Below are 16,467 nucleotides of genomic sequence, written 5' to 3'. Positions count from 1 at the left end.
GAAAGAGTGAGACATTGGGATGCCTTCTTGAAGCTCTAGATGGAAGGATTTTATTTGAAAAATTCTTATTTTAAAATGAGAAGTCATGGCACTTACCTTATAGCACAAATGAGAATGGCTACAGTTTAAAACCCTCTTGCTTCTTCACATGCTACCACTGGCAGGAAACAGGCTGTATTAAAAGTAGGCATGCTGGCTATTCCCATAGCCTTCTCCATAGGGAGAGATTTGCCATAATTATCCATCCAAGAGGATCAAACACTTTGTTTCTCTGTTAAAAAAAATTCTACTTAATTTTGAGCAATTGGAATCAATGAAGAATTCTTGTAACAAAATGTTTACTGGCTAGTGAGCTCTGTCTTTAAGAAAAGTATGGGATAGGAAGCTGTAGTTCACAATACCCCTTCAGGCACTAAAAATCCCAGTGGTTGACTATAAAGTATCTCTGTTATAGAGAGCTCTAAATAACAACAACATTTAGGGTAAGCAGTGTTTCATATATCACTTGTGGCTTTGTTTTTGTATGAGAAAGCATATAATGTAATTTATAAATAACCAGCAAGATAGGAAAACAGAACAAGTAAAGAGAAATATATGCATCTCTATATTCTTCATCAACCTCCTGTGGATTGCATAATATAGTATTACCTATATAATCTGTTTACTTTCATTGTTTATTCTCTACACATACTAAACAATTCGTTTTTGCAGATAAAGTTCCTGCCATATGGTAAAATGAGTGATTTCCAGGATTACTTCAGGCTCAGGAAAATGAACATATTCATTAGTTATCAAAAAAAAAAATTCCTTCACACTCAGACAAACTCCCTTTCAAACTGTGATCCCTTGCGGGGTGAGGGGGGGGCTTCCCCCCCCCCCCCCAATGGATTTTGCAAAATCTGCAAAATTCATGAAATTGTGATTTTGGTAGGTTCCTAATCATAGGGAATTTGCATACATGTTTGCACCACAGCACCAGACACTTAAAAATACACCTCGAAAGTCTTTTAGTTCAAAAGTGCACCACTGCCATTTTCTGCACGCTGACATGCATTTTGCCGCGTATCCAACTGCATGCGATGCAGCACAGTGCGCTTCAGCTTGTGTGCGGAGCAGACTCCATTGAGTCTACTCACCAGAGTCTACCCACCAGATCTCTAGCATGTCACGGGATAAAAAGGTATGTGTATAAATGCCCATAATGCTTAAGTCAAGCACTTATATTTTGCATCATTGATTCTGTAACTTAAACTAAAACAATTCTCAGCAGACCAGAGAGAGGCTCCCATGGCTCACAGGATGCAAATAAATATCAAAGTATTTCAGAAGTTATTGTGGAGCAGTCACAAATAGACATCAATAAGATACCAGCTTCTGAGATGCTGTTTTGCCATTAAGATAAACTACTGGTCAGATATACTAATTTAAGGCTAATCTTTGAACCCTTACTTGGATGAACATTGCTGTTGGTTTCAGCAATAGTTCTTCACCATATTTCTATCTGCTTCAGCAAAGTAAATGGTGCAGAATTAAACCTATACTGCCCTGCACTGCTACACTAAAGGCTAGAGTGCATTCCTTGTGAATGTTTGTAAAGTTCCTTTGCCTTTTTTTTGGCTAATAAGTACATTTATTAATCCGTCTCCTATCCACTCTAATTTCTGGCAGTTGCCAGCTTTTTGCCTCCCCTAGTCTTAATTCCTTTTGTTATCCTGGTGTGATGGAAACTGTTTAAATCTAAAACAAAAATTCTTCACTGAGGTTTGGCTAACCAACAAGTTATTCAAGTGGCTTTGCCTGCTGGGTTTTTTTTTCATCCTCTGCTTTTCCAGGTTATTCCAATATCCATGAACCCATAATTTATTATAATCTCCTCTAAATGCTTTAAAATAATAACTTAAATAGAAGTTTTTGGGTGAGTATCCTTGAAATGAAACTTCATATATTATGAGCTCTTCTTATTTCATGGGGGCAAGGTCTGTTCTTCAGCATTAGTTAAGATAGCCTAGGAGATTTTCAGTTCAGTCCAGTGTTATGATCCTGATGTGTTGCCACTGATCAGAGAGATTGACCCAAATCCTTGCAACAGGTTGGTTCATTTGGTGTAACTTGATTCTTCTCAAGCTACAGCTTTCCATCACCATCCAAAATAATTTGCTGTCAGTGCATGAACTTTAGCAATGTTCTGGAGAAGGATTTCTGGTGTATGTGTTGTTGCTCATTATTTATTTTTATAGTTTTATATAGCAATAGTTCACCTAGATGAGTGGTTCTCAACCCATCATAACTTTTCTGAATTTGGCATCATCCTGGTTGAGAAGCACTATTGAACTGCTTCAGCTTATCTCAGTGGTTCTCAACCAGGGTGATGGTGATGCTGCCTCAGCCAGGTGACAGTGCCCTACATGTCTCATGTGAAGTGCAGAGCCTGAATGGAAAGTGGCTGTAGCAGGAGGGGGCATCCCTGCCTGCATTAAAGAGATCTGAAAATCCTTATGCATACAGGAGCCCACTCTTGCCTCAGACCTTTCCTGTATGGCTCTGCATGCTCCTCCTGGAAACAGAGGCACACAAAACAGGTCCACCTGATGGTGTGTGGCAGCTTGGAGATTTATCTGCATGTTTCCTGTGCTTCTCCAGGTTGACCTGGCACCAGGTTGAACTGCCCCATGCACTTCTGCTTCTAGGAGAAGCCTGCACAGCTGGCCTGGGAGGGGCTGTAGCAGGACTCAGCACTCCTTCCTGCATTAGGTTTCTGTGATAAACCTACTGATGCACCCACTCCTGCCCTATAACTGCTGCCTTCTCCTGCCACAGCCTCCTTCTAGTCTGGCTCCTTTGACTTCAAATTTGAGCTCTTTTCAAGAGCCCTTCATCATCCTTTCACTTCTAAGAAGTCTTGCCATTTACTTCATTAGGTTTGGGATCAAAGTCTTGGGTGATCATAGAGACCAACCAGTGCTGTTGTCTGCATAGGTTGCAGGCATGTCGAAGTTCACCTTTGCATGCATTGTGAGCAAAGGGAGAAAGTTTCAGTTTCTGTGGTTCCAGTCCATCTTGCTAAGTGTTTGCATGGTTCCCAAAATCAATGGATCTGGGCACCTCTAGGAACCATGCAGTATTTGTAAAAGTGAAAAAAAATCTTATTGCTAAAATTCAGAAACAAAGCAAAATTTTCTTTTTTTTTTAAATTCGAGAAGCTAAGTTCTTTGTTCTTAAAAGTGATCATTATTAAACAGGGGGAGGAGGAGTAAGAGACCTGCATGAAGGCTGCAGGAAAAGCATGCTTTTATTGTTTATTGTTTTGCCACTAAAATATGAAACTTATGGTCAAATATTTACCATATGAATATTCATTTTAAATGCACGTTGTGAGGTTGTTCCTCTGTTCACAGAAAATGATGATTATCATGTCTTGCCATAAGACATCTGCATTTCACTTAAAGTGCTAGGAAATGCAAATATATGATAGTTTAAGCATGATAATTAGAATGATTTATGACTCTCTTTTCCCCTACTACAATAAAGGACATAAGTAAAGTTTTCCTTCAGAGGCCATTGCATGCAAGATGTAAGTGTGTATATTTTGGATGCTTACATTCTGCTTTTGTTTCTCTTCCTTGCTCAAAACTTTCCCCTCTCGTTAGTGTTGCTGTGTAAAATAAAGCTTAAAACATTCTATATCCAAAAGGTCTGGTAATGAAATAACAGTATATACTTGTTAAAATCAAGGCAGTTTTTCAGCTGGTTGATGACATTTTGTAAAGTCCGTTTCCTTGTGCCTTTAATACCTTCCACTGTGATTATCTCCTGGTAACTGCATGCCTTTCATACCTTATTCCTTATCCAAAAAACAGCAAAACGATAGAGAAATTTGGTTGAGGATCCAGTGGTTTCACCTCCCCCACAGCACCAGCCTTTCTGGTGCTCAGAAAATAAATGCCTCGTGCTCATTTCTGGCTGAATATGAAAGTGGCATCAAAACAACTTGGGGTTTTGAAAATGTGTTTCAATGTAATCAGATCCTTCTTTCCCCTTTTCCAAGAACTACATTAAGCTTTTATGCAGCTCTTCAGAGACTAAAATCCAAACTGGTGATCATTTAGCACGTTCAATGTGATTTGGGAAAGAAATTAGCAAGCAAAATTCTTTACTGTCTAATCTGCTGTAAATCACAGCTAGAGCAACCTGACAGCAACACCTCCATCAAAGCCCGTATTTGCTTCCCTCTGACTGTATAGCTTGAGGAGAGGATGCTGGAGGGCAGAATAGTGGAGACCAGATGTTCTAATACAGTTTTCTTTTGCTACCTTTGCAGAACTCGCTCCACTCCAAATGCACGGGGGATAGGCTTTGTGTGAAGCAGTGAAGGCTGTATTGGGGAATGAGTTTATGGGTGTACCACAATCTATAACATTCTCCTCTCCATTCCTGGCAGAGATGTGTGATTGATTTATACTGCATCAAGCAGCCTTCACTTTTATTCTGGGTGAAATTCACCCTGATGCAGAGAGGTCAGCAAATAACTCCTGTACCGTGCCAGTATCATTTATCCCATGAGGAATTAATGACGTGCAGGGTGTTGTTTGTGTATGGGTCTTGTGCTGGCCTCACTGCACACCAATGAAGGGACTTTGCACAGGGCCAAAAAAAGGCTCATGTGGGAGGCAGGGGCAGCCATTATCCCTCAGATGCACTGGCAGTGGGGCAGACAGAACTCTCTCATTTGAAATCTTCATCAATTGAATTTTGAAGTACTCTTCACTGTTGGGTGGAAGCACCAATAATCACTTGAAATACTGTTTGTGCCTGTTTCCCAGGGTTTTGATAAACAAGTTGTAGCCAATGTTGCTAATTAAACCTCTTAGAAGATTCAATAGCAAGAATACTATATGTGTTGTAAGGGTAAACCTCTAGTTCAGGGGTTGAAAACCCCTGGCAGGCCTGCCAGTGTGGCATATGATGACATTCTGCTTGTAAATGCATCTCGCGGTGGACACTGGGGAAAGGGCCAGGGTTGCATTGCCACAACAAGAATCAGGCCCCTTGCAGCTCCCCTGCTGTCTACCCCTGGCATGCTAACATATCACAAGTCGAGGTTGTGGGTGTTTTTGGTACTTTGCCCCAAAAAGTTGGCAACCCCTGTTCTAGTTCCTGTTCACTACACTATAGGAAGGTCCTTTGAAGTCCACAGTCTTGGTTTTACTTCTAATATCCTTTTCTCCCTTTATTTGTATACCTTCCCATAGTATCATAGGAATGTAGGGCTGGAAGGGACCTCACAAGGTTATCTAGTCCAGCCCCTACCCGAAGGGAGGATCATCCCTGACTAAGCCATCCCAGCCAAGTGTCTGTTCAACGTCCTCTTGAAAATTTCCAGGAATGTAGATTCCACAACTTCTCTAGGTAGTCCTTTCCAATGTTTGACCACCCACAGAATCAGAAACTTCCTCTGAATATCCAACCTAAATTTCCTCTGCTGCAACTCGAGTGTATTGCTCTTAGTCCTGTCCCCTATGGCCACAGACAACAGTCTAGCCATGATGCCATCGGGAATAGTTTGAGCAGAATACTAATACTGACCTCACCTATACAAAACTTAGTATAGAATTTCCAGTGTGTTAGCATAAACTGATTCATCTGTGGCTACTCTTTTAGACTAGGGAGAGACATTCAAAAAGCCTTAGCCTAAATTGATTCAATCTTTGCAGGTTAGTCTAACCTGGCTAGGCTAAATCAGTTTTGTAAGCAGACAGACATCCCAGAAACACAGGCACATGCCTCTGTGGTTCAGGCTGGAAGTTGGGGGTTAGGGGGGCACTAGAGCAGCCCTCCCTTCCCTTAGACAAAGCTGAGTAGAGGGGGGCATGGCCAAGCCCTGGCAGAATGCTATGATTAGGGAGGGGTCCCCTCCAACCCCCTCCCCTCACCCCAACCAGCCCAGCAGGGAAAGTTTATCACTCTTAACTCAGTGTTTATCAGCCCATTAAGAAAGCAACAGAGGGATATTACCAGCTATCTGTTGATTCTGCCTTTGGCCTATGTGCCACAGCTCTGAGGTAGCCAGCATGTGGTCTGCTAGCTAATGGTGAGAGGTGTCTGTGTGGGACAGGGGAATGCCTGGGTGGCAGAGAGTTGGGAGGGGAGGGGGGGAGGAGCAGAAGCCAGGCAGATGCCTGCAGAGGCTGCCGGAGCTGCAGAGAGGGGGGGCCCAGCTCGGCTGTGGAGCAGAGAGCCCCGCCCAGCCCAGAGAGCATGCTGGGCTGCTGGGGGAGTTTGATTTAATTTAAACCAGCAAGGGGTCTGGGACAGACATTGCATAAACTGGTTTGAGCCAAATCAGTTAAATCTGATACTGCATTCAACCAGGTTTATCTCAAACCAGTTTCAGTCACTCTCAAACTGGTTTATGTGCACTGAATATCTGTTCTGTTACAGGTTTAAACCAGTTTCCAATCACTTAGACCAGTTTATGTGTAATGTCTGTCCCTAGCCATAGGGTCCATTTGAGTCTACAAGACCTCCATAGGGGTTACTGACTTCCAGCCACTTCTGAATTCACAGATGCATAACAAGGTATCAATTTAAGCATTGTGTCTTTGACACAAGTACAGGAGGAGGCTAAAACACACACAGCAAGGTAGCATAACTACAATTCTGTTTAACCCAGAGCTAGTAGCTAATAGATTACATTAATCATGAATTTCTATTTAAGACGGATTCTGTTTTTGCAGACTCGGTAATTTTGCCCCAGAAGGACCCAATCCATCATTGTTCTTTCCACAGGGATTTTTTTATACTCAGAGATACCATAATTAAAATATTAAATAAACTACCAGTATATATAGCAGGAGTATTTTAATTACAAGAATTTCATATTAGGAACTGAATGATCCCAAATCAAGAAATACTCAGCTAATTACTGTTAAAGTATGGGAGGAAGACAGATGTCCTTTTCATTTTTGTATGGGCACACATTCTCTGGTGTAGTTGATCAGCTCAAAAAACACTTTGTGTTGATGACCCTTGGCTGCAGAAGTGATTTTTTTAAAGTTTCATGGCTTTTTTTTTTTTTATTTAGTTTTTACGAGTGGACCAAGACAAAGACAGAGAATGCAGCCTGGAGTGTGCAGGATCCCCTCAGAAGTCAGTCTGTGCTTCGGATGGAAGGACTTTCCTTTCTCGGTGTGAATTTCAACGAGCAAAATGCAAAGATCCTCAGCTGGAAATTGCTTACAGGGGCAACTGCAAAGGTAAACACTGCAGAAATATTCTAATGACTTGTATAATCATACTGCCAAAAATTAAGATTTCTATACTGTTTGAAGTTATGCTGTGTTAAGGACTAGGTCGGGGTTGTCAACCAGGAGTACATGTGCCCCTGGAGGTACTTGGGAACGCCCTAGGGGGTACTTGTGGGTGGGCAGGGAGCAGGGCTGGAGCGGGGGTGGGCAGCAGCATCCCTCTATGGGCCACACAGGTGCCACGCAGCCAACTGGACATGGGGGAGGGGGAAGCTTGCACATGGTGGCCTCTGCTGCTACCCAGCACCGTGTGCTGCCACTGCTCTGTATCCGGCCATGCACCAATCCCACTCCCACCACTCCATGTCCGGCTGCACGCTAGTCCCCGCCCCTCTCCATGTCCAGCTGCTGGGGATACATTTATTTTAAAAGGTTGAAAACCCCTGGACTAGGTGAATCAAACTGTAATCTGATGAAGCAAGCTGTTGCTTACAAAAGCTTATACCCCTCTGAATTAGTCTATAAGGTCAGGTTTTACTGCCTGAACTCTATGGTCACTTACAGTTACACATAAACTGGTCTAAGTGATCAAAAATCAATCTATACCCATAACCAACAGAAGTTTGATACATATACACTGGTATAAAAATGGCACTCAGTCTAAAATAGGCCTGGATTGATGTACACTCAAACTTAATTGATTTAGGTTAGACCAGTGAATTGAATTTCTGTACCAGTTCCGCTATTGTGGCTGGGAAGCAGCATTCCACTGAGCTGGGACAGCTCTCCCCACCTCCTGTCACCCCCTGCTGCATAGGCTGACTGGGAGCAATTTGTTCCTGGTCAGCATCTACATGTGTTCTTCAGTGCATTAGTTTAATTCATCAATTTCTAGTACCTGTATCTACAGGTACTAGAAAATGGTGCATTAGACTAATCTACTGCACAGTAATTGCCATGAATGTGTAGCTGTTGCTTTATTTTGCATTAGATTAGTCTAATGTACAGTAAAGTATCTCGTGTAACATACTCGATATATATTATAAAAAATGTTTTATTAGTGCTTGTAAAGTTATTTGATCTTTGTCTGAAAGATTCTACAAAGGGTAATAGTAATAATAATAATAGATGTGTTTATCTGCCAGATACAAAACAGATTGCATGGCTGTGTTTTTTTAGTGTTTTTTTGATTAATGCATCTTTATGCCAACTGTGTAACAGTAAAAAAACAAACCCCCCCACCAAAACCCTACAAGGGCCATTCATGAATAAATACCTAACTGTAAAGTAATCCTCATGGTTTCCACTAGTGAGTGGTTAAATCGTTAGTTGAAAAACTAACTTTGCTAGATGTTAGTGTTTTTGGGGGACCCCTGGCCTGTCAGGTTGCCCTGGGTTGTAGTAAACTATGCATCTATTTTGTTTAATGAGAAAAATCAAGGTTCTGAGATTTATTCAGCTGTTTCTCTATTAAATCTGTACTATTAAGAGACCAAAATGGCTATTTAGTCAAATTTTTCAAAGTCCCTAAATAACTTAGAAGCACAAGTCCCATTGAAAATTATTAGAACTTGTGCTATTAATTCAAACATGAGCTTTTGAAAATAACCAAGCCACTTTTCTATTGTGATCACCTGCTTAGTCATGTGGTTATGTCTTTATAGGACTTACTCCAACTTTCATTGACTTCAATGGGTGCATCTACACAAGATGCTAGATGCACAGTAGATTAATTCTACTGTGCATTAGTGCATCACGGCAAAAACTGTGCTATTGCACCAATGTGCAGTAGAATTAGTCTACTGCGCATTAGTATCACTTAAAAGGTGTGTATCAGTACTACGGCACAGTAGTGGCAGTTACTATGCACTTAATTAGTATCTGTTATAACAGGTACTAAACTTAATGCGCAGAAATCACAGTGCATTCATGCATGTGTAGACATGTCCAGTGGGAGTTGGCTTGTGCCTTTTCAGTTATTCTTTCGCCTTGATACTATGTCTTGTTCACTATCTGCAAAGTATTGTACAACTTACTGTGCATTATTTACCTCATCTATTTCAGATTACCAATATCTGCAAAGGTCCTTACAAACATCGATAAAGCTTTTTGCATGGCAGCTGTTTGAGTGCATGCAAGAAGTTGTAGGAATGAGACCTTTGTTTGCTTCCTTCCAATTTTTGCATTTAAGTGAGTAGTTTTAGTCCTTCTGCATAGTTTTGGGGGTTTGGGGGGGTGGGGTTTGAGAAGTGCACCCAAGGCACCTATGTTAGGTCTGAGTCTGAGAGATGATCCATCCCTTGAAGGATCAAGCCCACAATTAGAATTTTGCAGCCTGTACTTCAGAAATAGGAAGCCAAACAAATTCCTATTTGAGGCTTTTTGCCCGCTTCAGTCCATATTTTCCATTAGGGATGGTCAGGCTTGCTCTGTTTCCTAATTACATCCTTTTAGTTAGAAAAAAATATTTGTTTGCTTGTTTTCTTTGGTTTTTAAATTGACTCACCCTTGAAGTAGATCCATGGGGTTAAATTACAGGAATAAAAGATTTGTAAACTTGTGTCAGGTTTGAAATCCAACAAAGTAGTTTGAGATGCTGGCAAAACTTCATACTCTGTAACAAGCTACTTCATTTATTCTTTACTTCTTCTCTTACTTCAGAAAATGCGGATAATGCACTCTCCCAGTGTTTTGGTCCCCTTTATCATCAGGGACCCTGGTTTTCCCTGATAAAAAAGATCCTCAATTTCCAGTTTAAAAAAAGTCACTCAAAATCCACATTTTCCCATAATTAAAATGAAACGCCACTAATATATACAGAGAGAGATAGTAGGGCTGTGTGAAGCTTTGGTCCCTGATTCTGTTTGGTGGAGATTCGGTCCAATTCAGTGTCTGAATCTCTGAATCCGAATCGAATCAGAGGACCCTTTAATCTCTCTGAATTGATTCAGAGCCCTCCGAATTGATTTGGAGAGATTTGGACAGATTTGGTGATTCAGACATAGATACAGCTTTAAATGTTTTTTCTACATACCTCTAGGTAGCAGGGACTCTGAATGCTGCAGTGTTGGGGCACATGGAGCACCCCACAGAAGCATGGGGGGCGGTGCGGCTCCTGACTGGTGCCTCCTGGATCTGGGGGAGGGGGGGGGCACTTGGGGTCCTCCTGCGCTGATTGCCAAGATGGGGGAGGTATGGGGGGCCCCCCCCCCAGCACACTCCTTGGCAGACCCAGAAGTAGACCGGAAGTACTTCTGGTCCACTTCTGGATTCGCTGCCGAGCACGCTGGAGAGCTCCCAGAACTCCTGTGGGATTCTCCATGTACCCCAGCACCACAGTGATTACGAGCCATGCCTGCTACCTCAAGGTATGTAGAAAAAACTTGTCAAGCTGTGCCTGTGTCCTCATTGCTGATTCGCCAAATAAGCATTGAATTGTCAGATTCGGATTCGACCAAATCGAATTAGGGACAGTGATCCAAATCAGCGGATCAAATCGCTGTCCCTGATTTGAGCTGAATCCGAATCTGAATTGAATAGAACCCATTTTGCACAGCCCTAAATATAGTGGTGTTCCATTTTAATCATGGAAAAATATGGATTTTGGGTTACTTTTTTAAAACTGAAGTTTGGGGATTTTTTTTCAATCAGAGAAAATCAGGATCCCTGCTGATCATATTTACACTCTTCTGACTTTAGCAGTAGGCTTTGCAGACTTGTTCTAGAGAATTGGAGCTGGCAAGCTTGGGAAATGTCGAGACGTTTCCACTCTTAAATGTAGGGTTTGACTGTCTACACAATAGTCTTCTTCTTAAAACATAAGTATAGTGGTGATCACAAAGATTTACCTTCCCTTATTCTCTTTCCAGGAAAACAAAATGCATATAGATATATATAAAGAGGAAAAGAAACAGAGACCACACAGGCTCAATCTCTAGGAGACAATTTTCCACATCAGCTCTTTCTATTTGCTCCAGCAAACTTCTAAATCACCAAGATTGCTTTAAAGAGACATTTTGTCTTATCCTCCTCCTAGATGAAACACTATGCTAGTTCTTCATTCCTTTCATAATGTGCCATTGTATTAGCTGATGGATCTAGTTCCTTAAAAGAACAAGGATAACATAATGGAGTTACCTGATCCAAAGCTTCTGTTGCTCCTGCTAATAACAGGAAGAAGTATTCGACATTTTGCATTAGTGCATTAAACATATTTAAAGCATTACACTATGAAACAGAGTTTTATAGTTTTTTTCTTAATTTGCTCCTTAAAGTTTTCCAAATGCACTGATAGCATATATATGTGTATATACTTTTCCATAAAAATTCACTAATTTTTAGCATATATGGCTTATATGGAGATCAGTTTTATCAGTGTTGGCAAATTAGGCTGCATTTGTTCAATATTTATGTTTTGTATCATATGCTGTGTCCTTTTAAATGATCATTCTTTAGCATAATTGTAGTTCTGATAGCTGACTCAGCAACACTGCTCAGACCACTTAATTATTAATATTATCAAATAGCTACACACAACACAAAGCTCAAGTCAATGGTGTTTGCCTCTCAGTTTAATGAGCACTACATTTATGGATAATTTAAAATCTTATTTTCTTAGATATGTGAGATATTGTTTAAATGCATGGTTGCCAATTGTGCACCTGGTGGGTATCAGAGAAAGAGAGAAACTAGTGATATTTTCAATTTCAATTTCATAGTTTTTTTTGTATTTAATTTAATCAAAGCAGCCTTACAGTGTCAAATGACCTACCCCTTTGCTCCTGCACATGGCGGCAATCATCTGAAATAATTCAAGCTGTGAAAACACATTTGAGAGCAGAAAAAAGGAGGCCAACTGATCTCATTGCAGTTTTAATCTTTGCATCTCCATCTGTGACAGTGTCACCTTTGATAGCCACACTCAAGCGCCCCCTTATTCTGAGGAAGTCCTCAAATTAAGATTTGTGAGGAGTGGGATTTCTGTTGCTGGTGATGGATTGATTAGTCAAAGACCAGAAATCTTTAGCCAGTCAAAGGGTTACTGTTCCTTTCCCTGGCAACTTTCAACGTTTAAAAAATTGTTTTCAATCCACATTGCATGAAGAACAATTTCCAGCAAAACAAAAAGTGCTTTGTAATGTTTGTCTTTTCATTTAGGAAGAAGTGGTATGCATGTATGTTTGTGTAAGGTGAACCACCAGGACACTGGCCTAAGATGTAGGAAAACCCCTGTTGTGTCAGATTCAGATGAGAGGTTTTCAAGCTAGGCCACTCTGAATCAGGTTAAGCAGGGACTTAAATCTTGGTCTCACTTTCTCTTTCTCTCTCCGCTGGATCCCCCACCTGACAGTAAAAACCCTCCCAACGTTGAAACTTACATGTTTCTACAAAACATTTCATTTAGTTGAAAATATTCCAAACTCCTCTCATTTTCAGGTTTAGCTTACTCACGAAAAATCGAATCACCCTGGCAGTGTATGCCCTACAGATTTTGGACTAACCTCTAGGCAATTTCTCATTAAATTTGTCTAGAGGTTTATACACGTACAATCAACAGGGGTCAAATTATACTCTGACTCTTGTGGGGGTCTGCAGTGGTGGCAGCTAGAAAGAGCCACTGCTGCTGCTGCCACAACCTGAGCTGCTTAGAAAGGTGCGGGGTGGGCCAGGGGCTCTTGTCTGTTATGGGGGATTTATGGAGGGCTCTCATCTCTTTAGGGGGGACTCAGCCCCTCCAAGTCCCCCCTTATTTCAAACCCTGGCAATAAAGGTTGACTCGCATTTACATCAAAATCTCTTCACAGGTTCCTTTCTCTACTTCTCTGCTCATGAATAATAACACAAATGTTAACATTATCTGTTTGATATACTTGACATAGTCAAAACACTAACATTTCAGAAAAATCTCATTGCCTGTTAGGACTAATTTTTTTTCTCTTATTTTTATTTATTGTTCAGCTATTATTTACAGGAAATTTAAAGGAAATTCTTAATCACATAAAGAAAACAACATATAAGATTTGTAATTGAAACCCAAACAGTAACATATCTACACGGCTTTCATCCTCAACTCCTTTTATCCCCTCCTATCATTCTGTCCTGAGTAGTTGTAACAGGGTGCATTTATACCTGCTCATTAACTTGCTCCCGGGCACACATCTGCACGTGCACCGAGGTTGGGAGCAAATTGAGCCTGACAGGAGCAGCCTACTCCAAGGCTACTCCTACCTGCTCTGCCCCCCTGCAGCAGCCAGGGGGAGATCCAGGCTCCCCTGGATGCCAGCCCCAGGGGGACAGGAGGCACTGAGGGCAGTTCTGGGCTGGCATGTGACACAGGGGTCTGGCCTGGGCTCTGGGGGATGGGAGGAGCTGCCCTTTGCTCTGGGAGCAGCTTCCAGCTGCATGGAGCTTGGGGTTGGCTGTGGCCAGTGCTCCTGGGAGGAGCACATGTGAGCCCGAGCCACCAGTTGTGAAAATGGGGCCTGTGGTGCCCATACTATACCTGTCCTGCCTTCCCCCGTGAGCTGCGATTTCCCCCAGGATCTGCAATCACAGTGGTAGTGGGGCCTAGAGCTTCCCCATGGTACATGTCCTGTAGCTGAGGGAGAGGTGCTGGGGTGCAGGGCAGCAGGAACCACACAGCAGCTCCAGGGCTGGGGACTGTCCTTGAGCCACTGAGTGGCCTATCCCATCCCTGGCTGTTATACCAGGACCCCGCAGTACCTGGTATAACAGTAGAGCCCAGCTCACCCTGTCAGCAGCCTCACCTAGCTTTGGGGCTCCTGTGGAGCAGGGGTCCATGTGGGCATGTTGCCCCCCACGCACTTACCACACCAGCGTGGCAATCCACTCAGTGTACCTGCAGAGCTCTTGGCGAGGGGCAGGCAAGCACTGGAGTGCCCAGCCCCTGTGTCTCCATGCCTACCTGCTCCTTGCCCTCTGCCTTGTGGTGTGTGCTCCCTGCCTTGCCTGTATCTATCGGTATTAGCAAATGGTGCATTAGGCTAGTCTAATACACAGTAATTGCTGCACACATGTATGTGGTGACATATTATTGTGCATTAGATTAATCTAATGCACAATAAAGCATCTTGTGTAGACATGCCCACAGAGACTTAAATAATTATTATGGGGACTTCCCTGAGTATGTATTTGGATGTGCATACACAAAGATAATGAAATTATGGAAGGGTAAACTGATTTGAAAATAGATGCATCCTGACTTTCCCTCTCAAAAACCTGATTCTGATGAAACTGGTACCTGATTAATAATTAACTTTCTGATGTTAAAAATCCATGCAATTCATTTTTTCTCTATGTTCCATTTTTTTCTGTACTCATATACTTCCAGGCAATGCTGTACTCATATGCCAAAGTGCTAGAAATGTTATAAGAAGTCCTATTCTTGTAAAATTTCCAACCCACATTTGTAGCTTCATGACGTTCTCATAGTTTGAATAATTTTAGATGAACATCTACATTTTTGGATGCTTTGCCAAACTAAACCTTGATTTCTGAGCTTCTTGGGGTTTGTCTCTGACTAGAAACAGACATTTGCTTGTGTAAGAAAAATTAGAATATAATCAGTACAAGAAAAATGGGGAGAGCTAAAATTATTATTTGGGCTACAGTTAAACCTAGAGGCACCAACTGATAGAAGGGTCCATTGTATATTCAAATAGGTCTAATATAAATAGATTAGACAAAGTGTGTGTAAAGCTCGTATGGGAGTTCAGTAGGAGTTGGGCCTCAATAACAGGACTGGATATCTTGATTGCCTAAGAAGTGAGTCTGGATCAGATAGGGAATTATACCCATCAGGCTAGAGTTCCAGTGGCATTTAGAGATGAGGGTCCTGTATGTTTCTGTTTTCTATTCAAAGGGATGGATAATATCTAATAATGTCTAATATCAGACTGTCCAACTCTTAAGCAGCTAGGGACTGAACACTCTGTGGGCCACCCCAGTGACTACCACTGTACCATGTGCCCATGTGGATGCCATACTGCTACGTCACATGCCTGTGCCCATGTGCCCCCCACTGCTGCACTCTGGGTCTACACAGCTACAGGCTCACATTAATTTCCCTATACTGAGCCAATGACCTGCACTGCCTCACCCACTGAGGCAGGAGCAAAAAATGGAAGCCAGAGGAGCAGTGTTGTCATGTCTTAAATATGAAATGATTGTGTTGGAAGCCCAAAATTATCATAGTTTCTGAAAAACTATCATACACTGGAAAAAATAAGCATGCATATAAGCATGCAATTAAATCTTCCTCTTTTTTAAGTAACATTATGTTGCCTTATACTGTTACCATTACATCCTGTGCCACTCTACTTGACACTGCCTACTGACATTTTGTTTAACTCTTTCTCTAACTGGTTAAACTGAATTTATTACTATAATTATTCTTTTCTCTTTGTTTTGAAGTTCAGGTCTGTATATTATAAATCATTATGCAGTTACTTTATATTGCTCACTGTAACTCGCCAGTGAGTGAGTGAGAACTGGTCATCAAAGTTGAAACATTTCTTTATTTCAAGGCAAGCAGTCGTAAGAAAGCACTGACAGGAAACCTGAAGGTTGGTTAAGACTCCTTGAAAGTCACTTGGGTTTTGCATATGCTGCATCAATTAGCTGCATAAAAAAAATTGCACATTTTGAACACATTTAGTAGTATCTGTTGTACATTGTACAAGGGTTGATATTATCGTACAAATACAATAATTACCATACACCTAGCAGTGCTGCAGAGGAGGGAGTAGAGAGTCTGGAGATTTTACCTACTGTTGCAGTTGGAGCAATGGGTGGTGGGAGTAACAGCTGGCTGGGAGCCTGGGGCTGCAACTTAATCCCTTACAGGCCTCATGCAGTCCTTAGACTGCCAGTTGGACGGCCCTGGTCTAATAGTTAGAGCAAGAGAGGGGGAGTAAAGACTTCAGAATTCAGTTTGTGACTGTGCTTTGACTCGGGATAGGATAGGATATGGGGCAGTTCATTGTGCCATGCCCTTCTTCCCCACTTGTGAATGAGTGGTTACCAGCATTTCACAGAGTTGCTGTAGGGCTTCATTCATGTTTATAAAATGTTTTTAGATTTTTGGATGAAAAATGTTGCATGATATAGGGTGTGTCTACATGTCTACATGCTGCTGTATGGTGAGATTGCTATGGCGCTGTGCTTTAGTACTTCTTTTTGGAAATACTAGAGCACGACACAG

At 41.8% G+C, this 16,467-nt stretch overlaps 1 protein-coding gene across 2 annotated transcripts in view; it reads left to right on the top strand.

The window, feature by feature from the left end:
* SMOC2 (SPARC related modular calcium binding 2) overlaps positions 1-16,467 on the top strand; it is a 214,715-nt gene that overhangs the window by 59,611 nt on the left and 138,637 nt on the right. For both annotated transcript variants that reach the window (XM_014527099.2, XM_014527095.2), the window contains exon 2: positions 7,082-7,253. In XM_014527099.2, the coding sequence (XP_014382585.1) occupies positions 7,082-7,253 (172 nt within the window). The remainder of the gene's footprint in view (positions 1-7,081; positions 7,254-16,467) is intronic.

The sequence above is a fragment of the Alligator sinensis genome, unplaced genomic scaffold (assembly GCF_000455745.1).
Source record: "Alligator sinensis unplaced genomic scaffold, ASM45574v1 scaffold448_1, whole genome shotgun sequence".
NCBI classification, from domain to species: Eukaryota; Metazoa; Chordata; order Crocodylia; family Alligatoridae; genus Alligator; species Alligator sinensis.
The sequence above is the reverse complement of the archived record's forward strand: the minus strand, read 5'-3'. Positions and strand labels throughout refer to the sequence as shown.